The sequence below is a fragment of the Coregonus lavaretus genome (genome assembly GCF_964263955.1).
Source record: "Coregonus lavaretus genome assembly, contig: HAP1_SCAFFOLD_4274, whole genome shotgun sequence".
Classification (NCBI taxonomy): Eukaryota; Metazoa; Chordata; class Actinopteri; order Salmoniformes; family Salmonidae; genus Coregonus; species Coregonus lavaretus.
Window position 1 is genome coordinate 29567 of NW_028163164.1, and position 22434 is coordinate 52000.

The 22434-nt window shown below is 45.3% G+C and overlaps 1 protein-coding gene across 1 annotated transcript in view; it reads left to right on the forward strand.

Moving 5' to 3' along the window:
• Positions 1 to 20086, forward strand: part of LOC311118423 (F-box only protein 7-like) — a 37104-nt gene extending 17018 nt beyond the window's left edge. Inside the window, exons 7-10 of the mRNA XM_084193224.1 lie at positions 6511 to 6606; positions 8293 to 8469; positions 9131 to 9174; positions 19020 to 20086. Of these exons, the coding sequence (XP_084049350.1) occupies positions 6511 to 6606; positions 8293 to 8469; positions 9131 to 9174; positions 19020 to 19337 (635 nt within the window). The 3' untranslated portion in view covers positions 19338 to 20086. The remainder of the gene's footprint in view (positions 1 to 6510; positions 6607 to 8292; positions 8470 to 9130; positions 9175 to 19019) is intronic.
• The last annotated feature ends 2348 nt before the right edge of the window (positions 20087 to 22434 follow it).

Below are 22434 nucleotides of genomic sequence, written 5' to 3' on the forward strand. Positions count from 1 at the left end.
AGTGGACAGGTTAGTGTGTGTCTGTATCTGGTGACTGACCAGTGGACAGGTTAGTGTGTGTCTGGTGACTGACCAGTGGACAGGTTAGTGTGTATCTGGTGACCGACCAGTGGACAGGTTAGTGTGTGTCTGGTGACTTACCAGTGGACAGGTTAGTGTGTATCTGGTGACTGACCAATGGACAGGTTAGTGTGTGTCTGGTGACTGACCAGTGGACAGGTTAGTGTGTATCTGGTGACCGACCAGTGGACAGGTTAGTGTGTGTCTGTATCTGGTGACTGACCAGTGGACAGGTTAGTGTGTGTCTGGTGACTGACCAGTGGACAGGTTAGTGTGTATCTGGTGACCGACCAGTGGACAGGTTAGTGTGTGTCTGGTGACTTACCAGTGGACAGGTTAGTGTGTATCTGGTGACCGACCAGTGGACAGGTTAGTGTGTGTCTGGTGACTGACCAGTGGACAGGTTAGTGTGTATCTGGTGACCGACCAGTGGACAGGTTAGTGTGTGTCTGTATCTGGTGACTGACCAGTGGACAGGTTAGTGTGTGTCTGGTGACTGACCAGTGGACAGGTTAGTGTGTATCTGGTGACTGACCAGTGGACAGGTTAGTGTGTGTCTGGTGACCGACCAGTGGACAGGTTAGTGTGTGTCTGTATCTGGTGACTGACCAGTGGACAGGTTAGTGTGTGTCTGTATCTGGTGACTGACCAGTGGACAGGTTAGTGTGTATCTGGTGACTGACCAGTGGACAGGTTAGTGTGTATCTGGTGACTGACCAGTGGACAGGTTAGTGTGTGTCTGGTGACTGACCAGTGGACAGGTTAGTGTGTATCTGGTGACTGACCAGTGGACAGGTTAGTGTGTGTCTGGTGACTGACCAGTGGACAGGTTAGTGTGTGTCTGGTGACCGACCAATGGACAGGTTAGTGTGTGTCTGTATCTGGTGACTGACCAGTGGACAGGTTAGTGTGTGTCTGGTGACTGACCAGTGGACAGGTTAGTGTGTATCTGGTGACTGACCAATGGACAGGTTAGTGTGTGTCTGGTGACTGACCAGTGGACAGGTTAGTGTGTATCTGGTGACCGACCAGTGGACAGGTTAGTGTGTGTCTGGTGACTGACCAGTGGACAGGTTAGTGTGTGTCTGGTGACTGACCAGTGGACAGGTTAGTGTGTGTCTGGTGACTGACCAGGGGACAGGTTAGAGTGTGTCTGGTGACTGACCAGTGGACAGGTTAGTGTGTGTCTGGTGACTGACCAGTGGACAGGTTAGTGTGTATCTGGTGACTGACCAGTGGACAGGTTAGTGTGTGTCTGGTGACTGACCAGTGGACAGGTTAGTGTGTATCTGGTGACCGACCAGTGGACAGGTTAGTGTGTATCTGGTGACTGACCAGTGGACAGGTTAGAGTGTATCTGGTGACTGACCAATGGACAGGTTAGTGTGTATCTGGTGACCGACCAGTGGACAGGTTAGTGTGTATCTGGTGACCGACCAGTGGACAGGTTAGTGTGTGTCTGTATCTGGTGACTGACCAGTGGACAGGTTAGAGTGTATCTGGTGACTGACCAGTGGACAGGTTAGTGTGTATCTGTATCTGGTGACTGACCAGTGGACAGGTTAGAGTGTATCTGGTGACTGACCAGTGGACAGGTTAGTGTGTATCTGTATCTGGTGACTGACCAGTGGACAGGTTAGTGTGTGTCTGGTGACTGACCAGTGGACAGGTTAGTGTGTGTCTGGTGACTGACCAGTGGACAGGTTAGTCTGTATCTGGTGACTGACCAGTGGACAGGTTAGTGTGTGTCTGTATCTGGTGACTGACCAGTGGACAGGTTAGTGTGTGTCTGGTGACTGACCAGTGGACAGGTTAGTGTGTGTCTGGTGACTGACCAGTGGACAGGTTAGTGTGTGTCTGGTGACCGACCAGTGGACAGGTTAGTGTGTGTCTGGTGACTGACCAGTGGACAGGTTAGTTTGTGTCTGGTGACTGACCAGTGGACAGGTTAGTGTGTGTCTGGTGACTGACCAGTGGACAGGTTAGTGTGTGTCTGGTGACTGACCAGTGGACAGGTTAGTGTGTGTCTGGTGACTGACCAGTGGACAGGTTAGTGTGTATCTGGTGTCCGACCAGTGGACAGGTTAGTGTGTGTCTGGTGACTTACCAGTGGACAGGTTAGTGTGTATCTGGTGACTGACCAATGGACAGGTTAGTGTGTGTCTGGTGACTGACCAGTGGACAGGTTAGTGTGTATCTGGTGACCGACCAGTGGACAGGTTAGTGTGTGTCTGGTGACCGATCAGTGGACAGGTTAGTGTGTGTCTGTATCTGGTGACTGACCAGTGGACAGGTTAGTGTGTGTCTGGTGACTGACCAGTGGACAGGTTAGTGTGTATCTGGTGACCGACCAGTGGACAGGTTAGTGTGTGTCTGGTGACTTACCAGTGGACAGGTTAGTGTGTATCTGGTGACTGACCAATGGACAGGTTAGTGTGTGTCTGGTGACTGACCAGTGGACAGGTTAGTTTGTATCTGGTGACCGACCAGTGGACAGGTTAGTGTGTGTCTGTATCTGGTGACTGACCAGTGGACAGGTTAGTGTGTATCTGGTGACCGACCAGTGGACAGGTTAGTGTGTGTCTGGTGACTTACCAGTGGACAGGTTAGTGTGTATCTGGTGACCGACCAGTGGACAGGTTAGTGTGTGTCTGGTGACTGACCAGTGGACAGGTTAGTGTGTATCTGGTGACCGACCAGTGGACAGGTTAGTGTGTGTCTGTATCTGGTGACTGACCAGTGGACAGGTTAGTGTGTGTCTGGTGACTGACCAGTGGACAGGTTAGTGTGTATCTGGTGACTGACCAGTGGACAGGTTAGTGTGTATCTGGTGACTGACCAGTGGACAGGTTAGTGTGTGTCTGGTGACTGACCAGTGGACAGGTTAGTGTGTATCTGGTGACTGACCAATGGACAGGTTAGTGTGTGTCTGGTGACTGACCAGTGGACAGGTTAGTGTGTGTCTGCTGACCGACCAATGGACAGGTTAGTGTGTGTCTGTATCTGGTGACTGACCAGTGGACAGGTTAGTGTGTGTCTGGTGACTGACCAGTGGACAGGTTAGTGTGTATCTGGTGACTGACCAGTGGACAGGTTAGTGTGTATCTGGTGACTGACCAGTGGACAGGTTAGTGTGTGTCTGGTGACTGACCAGTGGACAGGTTAGTGTGTGTCTGGTGACTGACCAGTGGACAGGTTAGTGTGTGTCTGTATCTGGTGACTGACCAGTGGACAGGTTAGTGTGTATCTGGTGACTGACCAGTGGACAGGTTAGTGTGTGTCTGGTGACTGACCAGTGGACAGGTTAGTGTGTATCTGGTGACTGACCAGTGGACAGGTTAGTGTGTGTCTGTATCTGGTGACTGACCAGTGGACAGGTTAGTGTGTATCTGGTGACTGACCAGTGGACAGGTTAGTGTGTGTCTGGTGACTGACCAGTGGACAGGTTAGTGTGTGTCTAGTGACTGACCAGTGGACAGGTTAGTGTGTATCTGGTGACTGACCAGTGGACAGGTTAGAGTGTATCTGGTGACTGACCAGTGGACAGGTTAGTGTGTGTCTGGTGACCGACCAATGGACAGGTTAGTGTGTGTCTGTATCTGGTGACTGACCAGTGGACAGGTTAGTGTGTATCTGGTGACCGACCAGTGGACAGGTTAGTGTGTATCTGGTGACTGACCAGTGGACAGGTTAGTGTGTATCTGGTGACTGACCAGTGGACAGGTTAGTGTGTGTCTGGTGACTGACCAGTGGACAGGTTAGTGTGTATCTGGTGACTGACCAGTGGACAGGTTAGTGTGTGTCTGGTGACTGACCAGTGGACAGGTTAGTGTGTGTCTGGTGACTGACCAGTGGACAGGTTAGTGTGTATCTGGTGACTGACCAGTGGACAGGTTAGTGTGTATCTGGTGACCGACCAATGGACAGGTTAGTGTGTGTCTGTATCTGGTGACTGACCAGTGGACAGGTTAGTGTGTATCTGGTGACCGACCAGTGGACAGGTTAGTGTGTATCTGGTGACTGACCAGTGGACAGGTTAGTGTGTGTCTGGTGACTGACCAGTGGACAGGTTAGTGTGTGTCTGGTGACCGACCAGTGGACAGGTTAGTGTGTGTCTGGTGACTGACCTGTGGACAGGTTAGTGTGTATCTGGTGACTGACCAGTGGACAGGTTAGTGTGTGTCTGGTGACTGACCAGTGGACAGGTTAGTGTGTGTCTGGTGACTGACCAGTGGACAGGTTAGTGTGTGTCTGTATCTGGTGACTGACCAGTGGACAGGTTAGTGTGTGTCTGTATCTGGTGACTGACCAGTGGACAGGTTAGTGTGTATCTGGTGACCGACCAGTGGACAGGTTAGTGTGTATCTGGTGACCGACCAGTGGACAGGTTAGTGTGTGTCTGTATCTGGTGACTGACCAGTGGACAGGTTAGTGTGTGTCTAGTGACTGACCAGTGGACAGGTTAGTGTGTATCTGGTGACTGACCAGTGGACAGGTTAGTGTGTGTCTAGTGACTGACCAGTGGACAGGTTAGTGTGTGTCTGGTGACTGACCAGTGGACAGGTTAGTGTGTATCTGGTGACTGACCAGTGGACAGGTTAGTGTGTGTCTAGTGACTGACCAGTGGACAGGTTAGTGTGTGTCTGTATCTGGTGACTGACCAGTGGACAGGTTAGTGTGTGTCTAGTGACTGACCAGTGGACAGGTTAGTGTGTATCTGGTGACCGACCAGTGGACAGGTTAGTGTGTGTCTGGTGACTGACCAGTGGACAGGTTAGTGTGTATCTGGTGACTGACCAGTGGACAGGTTAGTGTGTATCTGGTGACTGACCAGTGGACAGGTTAGTGTGTGTCTGTATCTGGTGACTGACCAGTGGACAGGTTAGTGTGTATCTGGTGACCGACCAGTGGACAGGTTAGTGTGTGTCTGGTGACTGACCAGTGGACAGGTTAGTGTGTATCTGGTGACCGACCAGTGGACAGGTTAGTGTGTGTCTGGTGACTGACCAGTGGACAGGTTAGTGTGTATCTGGTGACTGACCAGTGGACAGGTTAGTGTGTATCTGGTGACTGACCAGTGGACAGGTTAGTGTGTGTCTGTATCTGGTGACTGACCAGTGGACAGGTTAGTGTGTGTCTGTATCTGGTGACTGACCAGTGGACAGGTTAGTGTGTGTCTGGTGACTGACCAGTGGACAGGTTAGTGTGTGTCTGGTGACTGACCAGTGGACAGGTTAGTGTGTGTCTAGTGACTGACCAGTGGACAGGTTAGTGTGTGTCTGGTGACTGACCAGTGGACAGGTTAGTGTGTGTCTGGTGACTGACCAGTGGACAGGTTAGTGTGTATCTGGTGACTGACCAGTGGACAGGTTAGAGTGTGTCTGGTGACTGACCAGTGGACAGGTTAGTGTGTATCTGGTGACTGACCAGTGGACAGGTTAGTGTGTATCTGGTGACCGACCAGTGGACAGGTTAGTGTGTATCTGGTGACCGACCAGTGGACAGGTTAGAGTGTATCTGGTGACTGACCAGTGGACAGGTTAGTGTGTGTCTGGTGACTGACCAGTGGACAGGTTAGAGTGTATCTGGTGACTGACCAGTGGACAGGTTAGTGTGTATCTGGTGACTGACCAGTGGACAGGTTAGTGTGTGTCTGGTGACTGACCAGTGGACAGGTTAGTGTGTGTCTGGTGACTGACCAGTGGACAGGTTAGTGTGTGTCTGGTGACTGACCAGTGGACAGGTTAGTGTGTTTCAGACTCTGTGTCTGTATCTGGTCACTGCAAGATTGTACATTTAGAGCTTGGAGTGCTCAGGTTTGTCTGTTGACGTTTATCGCTTTGTCTGTTCTGTCTGTTGAACCACAGGTGATAGTATGTTCTGTCTGTTGATCTGCAGGTGATAGTGTCTGTTCTGTCTGTTGATCTGCAGGTGATAGTGTCTGTTCTTTCTGTTGATCTGCAGGTGATAGTGTCTGTTCTTTCTGTGTATCTGCAGGTGATAGTGTCTGTTCTGTCTGTTGATCTGCAGGTGACAGTGTCTGTTCTTTCTCTCTGGATAAGAGCGTCTGCTAAATGACTCAAATGTAAATGTAATGTAAATGTTTCTGTTGATCTGCAGGTGATAGTGTCTGTTCTGTCTGTTTATCCGCAGGTGATAGTGTCTGTTCTGTCTGTTTATCCGCAGGTGATAGTGTCTGTTCTGTCTGTTGATCCACAGTTGACAGTGTCTTTTCTGTCTGTTGATCTGCAGGTGACAGTGTCTGTTCTGTCTGTGTATCTGCAGGTGATAGTGTCTGTTCTGTCTGTTGAGCCACATGTGACAGTGTCTTTTCTGTCTGTTGATCTGCAGGTGACAGTGTCTGTTCTGTCTGTTGATCTGCAGGTGACAGTGTCTGTTCTGTCTGTTGATCTGCAGGTGACAGTGTCTGTTCTGTCTGTTGATCTGCAGGTGACAGTGCAGCGGCCGTCTACACAGAGCTGAGGAAGCTGTCCCGGATCTTCAAAGACCAGATGGTGTATCCTCTGATAGCTGCAGCCAGAGAAGGTACTGTGAAGTAAATATGTAGTACTGTTATTAATAAATAAATAGTACTGTGAAGTAGATATGTAGTACTGGTATTAAGAAATAAATAGTACTGTGAAGTAGATATGTAGAACTGTTATTAAGAAAGAAATAGTACTGTGAAGTAGATATGTAGAACTGTTATTAAGAAAGAAATAGTACTGTGAAGTAGATATGTAGTACTGTTATTAATAAATAAATAGTACTGTGAAGTAGATATGTAGAACTGTTATTAATAAATAAATAGTACTGTGAAGTAGATATGTAGAACTGTTATTAAGAAATAAATAGTACTGTGAAGTAGATATGTAGTACTGTTATTAATAAATAAATAGTACTGTGAAGTAGATATGTAGAACTGTTATTAAGAAAGAAATAGTACTGTGAAGTAGATATGTAGTACTGTTATTAATAAATAAATAGTACTGTGAAGTAGATATGTAGAACTGTTATTAAGAAATAAATAGTACTGTGAAGTAGATATGTAGTACTGTTATTAAGAAAGAAATAGTACTGTGAAGTAGATATGTAGTACTGTTATTAATAAATAAATAGTACTGTGAAGTAGATATGTAGAACTGTTATTAAGAAAGAAATAGTACTGTGAAGTAGATATGTAGTACTGTTATTAAGAAAGAAATAGTACTGTGAAGTAGATATGTAGTACTGTTATTAATAAATAAATAGTACTGTGAAGTAGATATGTAGAACTGTTATTAAGAAATAAATAGTACTGTGAAGTAGATATGTAGTACTGTTATTAAGAAATCAATAGTACTGTGAAGTAGATATGTAGTACTGGTATTAAGAAATAAATAGTACTGTGAAGTAGATATGTAGTACTGTTATTAAGAAATATATAGTACTGTGAAGTAGATATGTAGTACTGTTATTAAGAAGGAAATATATGGAAATATGACATTGGTCTCTCAGATATCACTGCAATCATATAAAATCATTGAATAGCAAATGTTAATGGCCAATATGTGTCCAATCCATGACTCCCTGTCTCCCCCTGGTGGTATAACAGCCATGGCCCTGCCAGCAGTGTTGTAACTAACCATCTCTCTGTGTTTTGACTCCCTGTCTCCCCCTGGTGGTATAACAGCCATGGCCCTGCCAGCAGTGTTGTAACTAACCATCTCTCTGTGTTTTGACTCCCTGTCTCCCCCTGGTGGTATAACAGCCATGGCCCTGCCAGCAGTGTTGTAACTAACCATCTCTCTGTGTTTTGACTCCCTGTCTCCCCCTGGTGGTATGACAGCCATGGCCCTGCCAGCAGTGTTGTAACTAACCATCTCTCTGTGTTTTGACTCCCTGTCTCCCCCTGGTGGTATGACAGCCATGGCCCTGCCAGCAGTGTTGTAACTAACCATCTCTCTGTGTTTTGACTCCCTGTCTCCCCCTGGTGGTATGACAGCCATGGTCCTGCCAGCAGTGTTGTAACTAACCATCTCTCTGTGTTTTGACTCCCTGTCTCCCCCTGGTGTCTGGTGGTATGACAGCCATGGTCCTGCCAGCAGTGTTGTAACTAACCATCTCTCTGTGTTTTGACTCCCTGTCTCCCCCTGGTGTCTGGTGGTATGACAGCCATGGCCCTGCCAGCAGTGTTGTAACTAACCATCTCTCTGTGTTTTGACTCTCTGTCTCCCCCTGGTGGTATAACAGCCATGGCCCTGCCAGCAGTGTTTGGCCTGCCAGTCCTTCCTCCGGAGCTGTTACTGAGGGTGCTGAGACTGCTGGACGTCTCCTCTCTCCTGGCCCTCTCCTCAGTCAACAGACACCTCCACCAGGCCACCACAGACCCTGCCCTCTGGAGACACCTCTACCACAGAGACTTCAGGGGTAAGAGGAACACACAGGGATATATTTAGAAACGCACCTTAAAAGACAGGAGGTCTAGCTGGAGGTCTCGCTGGGTAAGAGTGGCTGTTAAATGACTGAAACGTCATGTAAAGAGAAATTAATGTTATGCCACCATATGTACTTTCTTTCAAATTGTATTGTTGTATTATGATTATGATTCATTGACTGCATCGATGGTGTTGTATTCTGATTCATTGACTGCATCGATGGTGTTGTATTCTGATTCATTGACTGCATCGATGGTGTTGTATTCTGATTCATTGACTGCATCGATGGTGTTGTATTCTGATTCATTGACTGCATCGATGGTGTTGTATTCTGATTCATTGACTGCATCGATGGTTCCCTCCCTGAATGATGTCTCTGAATGCCAGAGGCAGTCTCTGCTTTAAAGGTGTCTGTTCCTCTCCTCAGGGTGCAGACAGGCAGGCAGGCAGGCAGGCAGGCAGGCAGACAGACAGACAGACAGGCAGACAGGCAGACAGGCAGAGAGACAGACAGACAGACAAGACAGTCTGATTCTAAATGTCAGAGCAGAGCTATGCCTGTTCTCCTGAGATGTGTTGGTGACTGTATTAAAGATATGTTAGTTAGTGAGTGCATGTCGTGTGATGAAGATTCTTATTTAATTTTTTTGCAGACTGCCAAGACCACAGCAGAGCCAGAGACACTCAATGGAGAGAGGTGAGTCAGATCATAGTATTCTATATATTGACTATGCACTTTGAATAAATCTATTTGTCCAGCAGCATTTGTCAGCTGTATTTATATTGCTCATCATCTCTGGAATCAACCCACGGATAGTAAGTCTCTGTTCATTAGTGACTGCTTTAGAAATCAATAAACCCCCAGCTACGATCTGACATCAATAAAACCCCAGCTACGATCTGACATCAATAAAACCCCAGCTACAATCTGTCATCAATAAAACCCCCAGCTACAATCTGTCATCAATAAAACCCCAGCTACGATCTGTCATCAATAAAACCCCAGCTACGATCTGACATCAATAAAATCCCAGCTACAATCTGACATCAATAAAACCCCAGCTACAATCTGTCATCAATAAAAACCCAGCTACAATCTGACATCAATAAAACCCCCAGCTACAATCTGACATCAATAAAACCCCAGCTACAATCTGTCATCAATAAAAAAACAGCTACGATCTGACATCAATACAACCCCCAGCTACGATCTGACATCAATACAACCCCCAGCTACGATCTGACATCAATAAAACCCCAGCTACGATCCGACATCAATAAAACCCCAGCTACGATCTGACATCAATAAAACCCCAGCTACGATCTGACATCAATAAAACCCCAGCTACAATCTGACATCAATAAAACCCCAGCTACAATCTGACATCAATAAAACCCCCAGCTACAATCTGACATCAATAAAACCCCAGCTACAATCTGTCATCAATAAAAAAAACAGCTACGATCTGACATCAATACAACCCCCAGCTACGATCTGACATCAATAAAAATCCCAGCTACGATCTGACATCAATAAAAAAAACAGCTACGGATCTGACATCAGTACAACCCCCAGCTACGATCTGACATCAATAAAAATCCCAGCTACGATCTGACATCAATAAAAACCCCAGCTACAATATGTCATCAATAAAACCCCAGCTACGATCTGACATCAATAAAACCCCAGCTACAATCTGACATCAATAAAACCCCAGCTACAATCTGACATCAATAAAACCCCAGCTACAATCTGACATCAATAAAACCCCAGCTACAATCTGACATCAATAAAACCCCAGCTACAATCTGACATCAATAAACCCCCAGCTACGATCTGACATCAATAAAACCCCAGCTACGATCTGACATCAATAAAACCCCAGCTACAATCTGTCATCAATAAAACCCCCAGCTACAATCTGTCATCAATAAAACCCCAGCTACGATCTGTCATCAATAAAACCCCAGCTACGATCTGACATCAATAAAACCCCAGCTACAATCTGTCATCAATAAAACCCCAGCTACAATCTGACATCAATAAAACCCCCAGCTACAATCTGACATCAATAAAACCCCAGCTACAATCTGTCATCAATAAAAAAACAGCTACGATCTGACATCAATACAACCCCCAGCTACGATCTGACATCAATACAACCCCCAGCTACGATCTGACATCAATAAAACCCCAGCTACGATCCGACATCAATAAAACCCCAGCTACGATCTGACATCAATAAAACCCCAGCTACGATCTGACATCAATAAAACCCCAGCTACAATCTGACATCAATAAAACCCCAGCTACAATCTGACATCAATAAAACCCCCAGCTACAATCTGACATCAATAAAACCCCAGCTACAATCTGTCATCAATAAAAAAAACAGCTACGATCTGACATCAATACAACCCCCAGCTACGATCTGACATCAATAAAAATCCCAGCTACGATCTGACATCAATAAAAAAAACAGCTACGGATCTGACATCAGTACAACCCCCAGCTACGATCTGACATCAATAAAAATCCCAGCTACGATCTGACATCAATAAAAACCCCAGCTACAATATGTCATCAATAAAACCCCAGCTACGATCTGACATCAATAAAACCCCAGCTACAATCTGACATCAATAAAACCCCAGCTACAATCTGACATCAATAAAACCCCAGCTACAATCTGACATCAATAAAACCCCAGCTACAATCTGACATCAATAAAACCCCAGCTACAATATGTCATCAATAAAACCCCAGCTACGATCTGACATCAATAAAACCCCAGCTACAATCTGACATCAATAAAACCCCAGCTACAATCTGACATCAATAAAACCCCAGCTACAATCTGACATCAATAAAACCCCAGCTACAATATGTCATCAATAAAACCCCAGCTACGATCTGACATCAATAAAACCCCAGCTACAATCTGACATCAATAAAACCCCAGCTACAATCTGACATCAATAAAACCCCCAGCTACAATATGTCATCAATAAAACCCCAGCTACAATCTGTCATCAATAAAAAAAAACAGCTACAATCTGACATCAATAAAACCCCAGCTACAATCTGACATCAATAAAACCCCAGCTACAATCTGACATCAATAAAACCCCAGCTACAATCTGACATCAATAAAACCCCAGCTACAATCTGTCATCAATAAAAAAAACAGCTACGATCTGACATCAATAAAACCCCAGCTACGATCTGACATCAATAAAACCCCAGCTACAATCTGACATCAATAAAACCCCAGCTACAATCTGACATCAATAAAACCCCAGCTACAATCTGACATCAATAAAACCCCAGCTACAATCTGACATCAATAAACCCCCAGCTACGATCTGACATCAATAAAACCCCAGCTACGATCTGACATCAATAAAACCCCAGCTACAATCTGTCATCAATAAAACCCCCAGCTACAATCTGTCATCAATAAAACCCCAGCTACGATCTGTCATCAATAAAACCCCAGCTACGATCTGACATCAATAAAATCCCAGCTACAATCTGACATCAATAAAACCCCAGCTACAATCTGTCATCAATAAAACCCCAGCTACAATCTGACATCAATAAAACCCCCAGCTACAATCTGACATCAATAAAACCCCAGCTACAATCTGTCATCAATAAAAAAACAGCTACGATCTGACATCAATACAACCCCCAGCTACGATCTGACATCAATACAACCCCCAGCTACGATCTGACATCAATAAAACCCCAGCTACGATCCGACATCAATAAAACCCCAGCTACGATCTGACATCAATAAAACCCCAGCTACGATCTGACATCAATAAAACCCCAGCTACAATCTGACATCAATAAAACCCCAGCTACAATCTGACATCAATAAAACCCCCAGCTACAATCTGACATCAATAAAACCCCAGCTACAATCTGTCATCAATAAAAAAAACAGCTACGATCTGACATCAATACAACCCCCAGCTACGATCTGACATAAATAAAAATCCCAGCTACGATCTGACATCAATAAAAAAAACAGCTACGGATCTGACATCAGTACAACCCCCAGCTACGATCTGACATCAATAAAAATCCCAGCTACGATCTGACATCAATAAAAACCCCAGCTACAATATGTCATCAATAAAACCCCAGCTACGATCTGACATCAATAAAACCCCAGCTACAATCTGACATCAATAAAACCCCAGCTACAATCTGACATCAATAAAACCCCAGCTACAATCTGACATCAATAAAACCCCAGCTACAATATGTCATCAATAAAACCCCAGCTACGATCTGACATCAATAAAACCCCAGCTACAATCTGACATCAATAAAACCCCAGCTACAATCTGACATCAATAAAACCCCAGCTACAATCTGACATCAATAAAACCCCAGCTACAATATGTCATCAATAAAACCCCAGCTACGATCTGACATCAATAAAACCCCAGCTACAATCTGACATCAATAAAACCCCAGCTACAATCTGACATCAATAAAACCCCCAGCTACAATATGTCATCAATAAAACCCCAGCTACAATCTGTCATCAATAAAAAAAAACAGCTACAATCTGACATCAATAAAACCCCAGCTACAATCTGACATCAATAAAACCCCAGCTACAATCTGACATCAATAAAACCCCAGCTACAATCTGACATCAAACCCCAGCTACAATCTGACATCAATAAAACCCCAGCTACAATCTGACATCAATAAAACCCCAGCTACAATCTGTCATCAATAAAAAAAACAGCTACGATCTGACATCAATAAAACCCCAGCTACGATCTGACATCAATAAAACCCCAGCTACAATCTGACATCAATAAAACCCCAGCTACAATCTGACATCAATAAAACCCCAGCTACAATCTGTCATCAATAAAAAACCCAGCTACAATCTGACATCAATAAAACCCCAGCTACAATCTGACATCAATAAAACCCCAGCTACAATCTGACATCAATAAAACCCCAGCTACAATCTGTCATCAATAAAAAAAACAGCTACGATCTGACATCAATAAAACCCCAGCTACAATCTGACATCAATAAAACCCCAGCTACAATCTGTCATCAATAAAACCCCAGCTACAATCTGACATCAATAAAACCCCAGCTACAATCTGTCATCAATAAAACCCCAGCTACAATCTGTCATCAATAAAACCCCAGCTACAATCTGTCATCAATAAAACCCCAGGTACGATCTGACATCAATAAAATCCCAGCTACAATCTGACATCAGTAAAACCCCAGCTACAATCTGACATCAGTAAAACCCCAGCTATAATCTGACATCAGTAAAACCCCAGCTACAATCTGACATCAGTAAAACCCCAGCTACAATCTGACATCAGTAAAACCCCAGCTATAATCTGACATCAATAAAACCCCAGCTACAATCTGTCATCAATAAAACCCCAGCTACAATCTGTCATCAATAAAACCCCAGCTACAATCTGTCATCAATAAAACCCCAGGTACGATCTGACATCAATAAAATCCCAGCTACAATCTGACATCAGTAAAACCCCAGCTACAATCTGACATCAGTAAAACCCCAGCTATAATCTGACATCAGTAAAACCCCAGCTACAATCTGTCATCAATAAAACCCCAGGTACGATCTGACATCAATAAAATCCCAGCTATAATCTGACATCAGTAAAACCCCAGCTACAATCTGACATCAGTAAAACCCCAGCTACAATCTGACATCAGTAAAACCCCAGCTATAATCTGACATCAGTAAAACCCCAGCTACAATCTGACATCAGTAAAACCCCAGCTACAATCTGACATCAGTAAAACCCCAGCTATAATCTGACATCAATAAAACCCCAGCTACAATCTGTCATCAATAAAACCCCAGCTATAATCTGACATCAATAAAACCCCAGCTAACATCAGAGCAACATGCTGTCTCATCAATATCTGTTCCTAACAACATCTTTCTATAGATGTCTTTATTTTAAACACATATCAACTCATCAATATCAATTGATGTTAACGACAACAAGTTTTGAAATGACATGCTGCTGTAATCCCAAATGGCACCCTATTCACTATGGGTCCTGGTCAAAAGTAGTGCACTATATAGGGAATAGGGTACCATTTGGGACACAATGTCTAACTCTCTGGTACCATTTGGGACTCAGCCACTGTCTAACTCTCTTGTACCATTTGGGACTCAGCCACTGTCTAACTCTCTGGTACCATTTGGGACTCAGCCACTGTCTAACTCTCTGGTACCATTTGGAACTCAGCCACTGTCTAACTCTCTGGTACCATTTGGGACTCAGCCACTGTCTAACTCTCTGGTACCATTTGGGACTCAGCCACTGTCTAACTCTCTGGTACCATTTTAATTTCTCTGGTACCATTTGGGACTCAGCCACTGTCTAACTCTCTGGTACCATTTTAATTTCAGCCACTGTCTAACTCTCTGGTACCATTTGGTACTCAGCAACTGTCTAACTCTCTGGTACCATTTGGGACTCAGCCACTGTCTAACTCTCTGGTACCATTTTAATTTCAGCCACTGTCTAACTCTCTGGTACCATTTGGGAGTCAGCCACTGTCTAACTCTCTGGTACCATTTGGGAGTCAGCCACTGTCTAACTCTCTGGTACCATTTGGAACTCAGCCACTGTCTAACTCTCTGGTACCATTTGGAACTCAGCCACTGTCTAACTCTCTGGTACCATTTGGGAGTCAGCCACTGTCTAACTCTCTGGTACCATTTGGGACTCAGCCACTGTCTAACTCTCTGGTACCATTTTAATTTCAGCCACTGTCTAACTCTCTGGTACCATTTGGAACTCAGCCACTGTCTAACTCTCTGGTACCATTTGGGAGTCAGCCACTGTCTAACTCTCTGGTACCATTTGGAACTCAGCCACTGTCTAACTCTCTGGTACCATTTGGGAGTCAGCCACTGTCTAACTCTCTGGTACCATTTGGAACTCAGCCACTGTCTAACTCTCTGGTACCAATTGGAACTCAGCCACTGTCTAACTCTCTGGTACCATTTGGAACTCAGCCACTGTCTAACTCTCTGGTACCATTTGGGAGTCAGCCACTGTCTAACTCTCTGGTACCATTTGGTACTCAGCAACTGTCTAACTCTCTGGTACCATTTGGGACTCAGCCACTGTCTAACTCTCTGGTACCATTTGGAACTCAGCCACTGTCTAACTCTCTGGTACCATTTGGAACTCAGCCACTGTCTAACTCTCTGGTACCATTTGGAACTCAGCCACTGTCTAACTCTCTGGTACCATTTGGGACTCAGCCACTGTCTAACTCTCTGGTACCATTTGGAACTCAGCCACTGTCTAACTCTCTGGTACCATTTGGGACTCAGCCACTGTCTAACTCTCTGGTACCATTTGGAACTCAGCCACTGTCTAACTCTCTGGTACCATTTGGAACTCAGCCACTGTCTAACTCTCTGGTACCATTTGGAACTCAGCCACTGTCTAACTCTCTGGTACCATTTGGAACTCAGCCACTGTCTAACTCTCTGGTACCATTTTAATTTCAGCCACTGTCTAACTCTCTGGTACCATTTGGAACTCAGCCACTGTCTAACTCTCTGGTACCATTTGGGACACAATGTCTAACTCTCTGGTACCAATTGGGAGTCAGCCACTGTCTAACTCTCTGGTACCATTTGGAACTCAGCCACTGTCTAACTCTCTGGTACCATTTGGGACTCAGCCACTGTCTAACTCTCTGGTACCATTTTAATTTCAGCCACTGTCTAACTCTCTGGTACCATTTGGGACTCAGCCACTGTCTAACTCTCTGGTACCATTTGGGACTCAGCCACTATCTAACTCTCTGGTACCATTTGGGACTCAGCCACTGTCTAACTCTCTGGTACCATTTGGAACTCAGCCACTGTCTAACTCTCTGGTACCATTTGGAACTCAGCCACTGTCTAACTCTCTGGTACCATTTGGAACTCAGCCACTGTCTAACTCTCTGGTACCATTTGGGACACAATGTCTAACTCTCTGGTACCAATTGGGAGTCAGCCACTGTCTAACTCTCTGGTACCATTTGGGACTCAGCCACTGTCTAACTCTCTGGTACCATTTGGGACTCAGCCACTGTCTAACTCTCTGGTACCATTTGGGACTCAGCCACTGTCTAACTCTCTGGTACCATTTGGGACTCCGCCACTGTCTAACTCTCTGGTACCATTTTAATTTCAGCCACTGTCTAACTCTCTGGTACCATTTGGGACTCAGCCACTGTCTAACTCTCTGGTACCATTTTAATTTCAGCCACTGTCTAACTCTCTGGTACCATTTGGAACTCAGCCACTGTCTAACTCTCTGGTACCATTTGGGACTCAGCCACTGTCTAACTCTCTGGTACCAATTGGGAGTCAGCCACTGTCTAACTCTATGGTACCATTTGGGACTCAGCCACTGTCTAACTCTCTGGTACCATTTGGGACTCAGCCACTGTCTAACTCTCTGGTACCATTTGGAACTCAGCCACTGTCTAACTCTCTGGTACCATTTGGGACTCAGCCACTGTCTAACTCTCTGGTACCATTTGGGAGTCAGCCACTGTCTAACTCTCTGGTACCATTTGGGACTCAGCCACTGTCTAACTCTCTGGTACCATTTGGAACTCAGCCACTGTCTAACTCTCTGGTACCATTTGGGAGTCAGCCACTGTCTAACTCTCTGGTACCATTTGGGACTCAGCCACTGTCTAACTCTCTGGTACCATTTGGGACTCAGCCACTGTCTAACTCTCTGGTACCATTTGGGAGTCAGCCACTGTCTAACTCTCTGGTACCATTTGGGAGTCAGCCACTGTCTAACTCTCTGGTACCATTTGGGACACAATGTCTAACTCTCTGGTACCATTTGGAACTCAGCCACTGTCTAACTCTCTGGTACCATTTGGGACTCAGCCACTGTCTAACTCTCTGGTACCATTTTAATTTCAGCCACTGTCTAACTCTCTGGTACCATTTGGGACTCAGCCACTGTCTAACTCTCTGGTACCATTTGGGACTCAGCCACTGTCTAACTCTCTGGTACCATTTTAATTTCAGCCACTGTCTAACTCTCTGGTACCATTTGGGACTCAGCCACTGTCTAACTCTCTGGTACCATTTGGGAGTCAGCCACTGTCTAACTCTCTGGTACCATTTGGGACTCAGCCACTGTCTAACTCTCTGGTACCATTTGGGAGTCAGCCACTGTCTAACTCTCTGGTACCATTTGGGACTCAGCCACTGTCTAACTCTCTGGTACCATTTGGGAGTCAGCCACTGTCTAACTCTCTGGTACCATTTGGGACTCAGCCACTGTCTAACTCTCTGGTACCATTTGGGAGTCAGCCACTGTCTAACTCTCTGGTACCATTTGGGACTCAGCCACTGTCTAACTCTCTGGTACCATTTTAATTTCAGCCACTGTCTAACTCTCTGGTACCATTTGGGACTCAGCCACTGTCTAACTCTCTGGTACCATTTGGGAGTCAGCCACTGTCTAACTCTCTGGTACCATTTTAATTTCAGCCACTGTCTAACTCTCTGGTACCATTTGGAACTCAGCCACTGTCTAACTCTCTGGTACCATTTTAATTTCAGCCACTGTCTAACTCTCTGGTACCATTTGGGACTCAGCCACTGTCTAACTCTCTGGTACCATTTGGGAGTCAGCCACTGTCTAACTCTCTGGTACCATTTTAATTTCAGCCACTGTCTAACTCTCTGGTACCATTTGGAACTCAGCCACTGTCTAACTCTCTGGTACCATTTGGAACTCAGCCACTGTCTAACTCTCTGGTACCATTTGGGACTCAGCCACTGTCTAACTCTCTGGTACCATTTGGGAGTCAGCCACTGTCTAACTCTCTGGTACCATTTTAATTTCAGCCACTGTCTAACTCTCTGGTACCATTTGGGACTCAGCCACTGTCTAACTCTCTGGTACCATTTGGGACTCAGCCACTGTCTAACTCTCTGGTACCATTTGGGAGTCAGCCACTGTCTAACTCTCTGGTACCATTTGGGACTCAGCCACTGTCTAACTCTCTGGTACCATTTGGGAGTCAGCCACTGTCTAACTCTCTGGTACCATTTGGGAGTCAGCCACTGTCTAACTCTCTGGTACCATTTGGAACTCAGCCACTGTCTAACTCTCTGGTACCATTTGGGACTCAGCCACTGTCTAACTCTCTGGTACCATTTGGGACTCAGCCACTGTCTAACTCTCTGGTACCATTTGGAACTCAGCCACTGTCTAACTCTCTGGTACCATTTGGAACTCAGCCACTGTCTAACTCTCTGGTACCATTTGGAACTCAGCCACTGTCTAACTCTCTGGTACCATTTGGAACTCAGCCACTGTCTAACTCTCTGGTACCATTTGGAACTCAGCCACTGTCTAACTCTCTGGTACCATTTTAATTTCAGCCACTGTCTAACTCTCTGGTACCATTTTAATTTCAGCCACTGTCTAACTCTGGTACCATTTTAATTTCAGCTCTACAAGAGGAAGTACAAGTGGAAAAGAGAAGCAGCTAGTTATCCCCGCCACATGCCCCGTTACCACCCTGCCCCCCCACCCCTCTACCCCCTCCACCCCCTCCCCAACAGCCCCTTCCCCCTCTACCCCCCTGGCATCATTGGTGGGGAGTACGACCAGAGACCTGGCTTCCCCGGTGGCATTCTGCCCCGCCCCCGCTACGACCCCATTGGTCCGCTCCCAGGTCACGACCCCACAGCAGGAGGGCTGATTGGACGAAGGGGGCTGAGGCCTGCTGGGAACCGGCCGGCTGACATCAGAAGAGGGTTCATATGAACCCCTAACCCCTAGTGGTGGTGTAGGAGAATGACCACCACACAGAGGAGCCATAATAAAACAGAGGTGTGGAAGACTGATTGATTGATTGATTGATTGATTGATTGATTAGCCTACCTATATTTAAATAACAAGGCACAAGCGTCCGTGCTATAGTCACAGATAAATGGCGTTGTTCGGCCCGATGCGCAACGGGTCTAGAAACACTAACCCGCATCCAGCCTGCTTATTGTCCCCCCAAAACCTCATCCAGGTGTTTTTATAAAACCTATCCCTGACCCAGAATCAGCTTTAAAAACTCATGTTCTCCTGTGTGTGTTAGTGAGTGATGAGATCATACTGATCTGCTATCTTCATTTGATCACGCTGTTGTTTTAGAGAATTTTGCTGCACAGCAGGAAATGCAAACTTGTAGTGTATAAAATAAAATAAAAGCCTTCTAATGTTTTCCTGTGAGAAACTGGTCAAATTAAGATAGCAGATCTGTGTGAGGAGTTTCTGTCTTCCACTATGAAGACATTTTTGTAAAGCACTTGTTTCCCGCAGACTAAAGCTTTCAATTAAAATGAGAAATGGCAATCGACTGGTTTTAGCTGTGGTCATATTTTAGCCCTCAGTCTCTCTCTCTGAGTACCTGACTGTTCAGGGGTGATTTAACAGTCATGTACAATGAACTAAAATATAAACGCAACATGTAAAGTGTTGGTCCCATGTTTTATGAGCTGAAATAAAAGATCCCAGAAATGTTCCATACGCACAAAAAAGCTTATTTCTCAAAAATGTTGTGCACAACTTTGTTTACATCCCTGTTAGTGAGCATTTCTCCTTTGTCAAGATAATCCATCCACCTGACAGGTGTGGTATATCAAGAAGCTAATTAAACAGCATGATCATTACACAGGTGCACCTTGTGCTGGGGACAATAAAAGGCCACTCTGAAATGTGCCGTTTTGTCACACAACACAATGCCACAGATGTCTCAAGTTTTTTGAAGGAGTGTCCAATTGGCATGCTGACTGCAGGAATGTCCACCAGAGCTGTTGCCAGAGAATTTCATGTTCATTTCTCTACCATAGAATTTGGCAGTACGTCCAACCGGCCTCACAACCGCAGACCACATGCATGGCGTTGAGTGGATGAGCGGTTTTCTGATGTCAACGTTGTGAACAGAGCGCCCCATGGTGGCGGTGGGCTTATCTGCTACGGACAACGAACACAATTGCATTTTATCGATGGCAATTTGAATGCACAGAGATACCGTGATGAGATCCTGAGGCCCATTGTCGTGCCATTCATCCGCCGCCATCACCTCATGTTTCAGCATGATAATGCACGGCCCCATGTCGCAACCTTCTGTACACAATTCCTGGAAGCTGAAAATGTCTCAGTTCTTCCATGGCCTGCATACTCACCAGACATGTCACCCATTGAGCATGTCTGGGATGCTCTGGATCGACGTCCCCTACCTTTTTTTTTTAAAGGTATCTGTGACCAACAGATGCATATCTGTATTCCCAGTCATGTGAAATCCATAGATTAGGGCCTAATGAATTTATTTCAATCTACTGATTTCCTTATATAACTGTAACCCAGTAAAATCTTTGAAATTGTTGCATGTTGTGTTTATATTTTTGTTCAGTATAATAAATGGTTGTACAACCCCCCCCCCCCCCCCCCACCTGTCCAGACTGACATTCAGATCTGTGTCTGTGCCAACTGCCGGGGTCAAGGTTTAGTAAACCGGTATTACATCGTTGCAGCCTCACTGTTCTACTTTGAGGCTGGACATCTGGAAAAGCGCTATGTAAATCCAAACAATGATAATTTGTCCTCTGTAGCTCAATTGGTAGAGCATGGCGCTTGTAACGCCAGGGTAGTGGGTTCGATCCCCGGGACCACCCATACATAAAAATGTATTTGCACATGACTGTAAATCGCTTTGGATTAAAGCGTCTGCTAAATGGCATATTATTATTATTTACCTTTCAGAGATAATTAAACAAACAGGGTTACTGTTGCACAACCTCCTGTCGAGCCAGTTCTGTCGCTGTGTCAAGGTTTAGTAAACCGGTATTACAGCCTTATCTAGTTTCATTATCTACTGAGAGGAAAGCACAATCACTGGTTGTCGGGAATATTGTTTGTTTAAATGCCATTTCATGGGTTGCAGAATACAGCATTGTCCAAATGACAAACCACTTTCTCTCTTGTTTTAGTGTAGGCCCGTCTAATCTGCACAGCCTTTTATTTAGTTAATATTGGAAGATGGTAGTAAAAAAAAAAATACATGTGAGTACCTCATAATTTTTATTGCTGTTACGACCTCAATGGGAATAAAATATAAATACATTTTTATTTCTTGTTCTCCCACTAACCCACTGTGAGGAGTGTCAGTAATAATAATATGCCATTTAGCAGACGCTTTTATCCAAACGCGATTTACAGTCATGCGTGCTTTCATTTTTACATGTGGGTGGTCGCGGGGATCGAACCCACTACCCTGGCGTTACAAGCGCCGTGCTCTACCAGCTGAGCTACAGAGGACCGCTCAGTAGCTTAGGATGTATTCCAAAATCACATCCAATTCCCTTTATAGTGCACTACTTTTGACCAGAGCTCTGGTAGGGCACTATAAAGGGAATAGGGTACCATTTGGAATGTGTATAAATAGATCCAGTGGTTCTCCTGTGAGAGGAGAGAGTTGCTGTGGAGCATTCTGTATCCTGGTTTATATTATGGCCTAGGGTAGAAATGACATCATCTTTTTCCTTTGGCAACAATGACATCAGAGGGGGCTCACATGATTGGCTGTTTTAATGCCAGCGGCTCGGGAGACACTGCGAGCCCATGGCCCCGTGACAAGCTGGAAACGGCAGAGAGCCTCCATGTCGCTCCGTCTCACACATAGAGAGAGATAGAGGACTCGTCTTTATATCTGTGCCATTTATAGCGTCTGTGACAGCCTGGGCAGTGTCATCGAGGCTACAACCCACAGGAATCCCCACCCAGTTGACTACTTTGACTACTTTTAAAATGGCGGCAGCATGGTGGAAGCCCTCCATGGCGCTGCCCCCATGTTAAAAATCGCCTTTAGGCC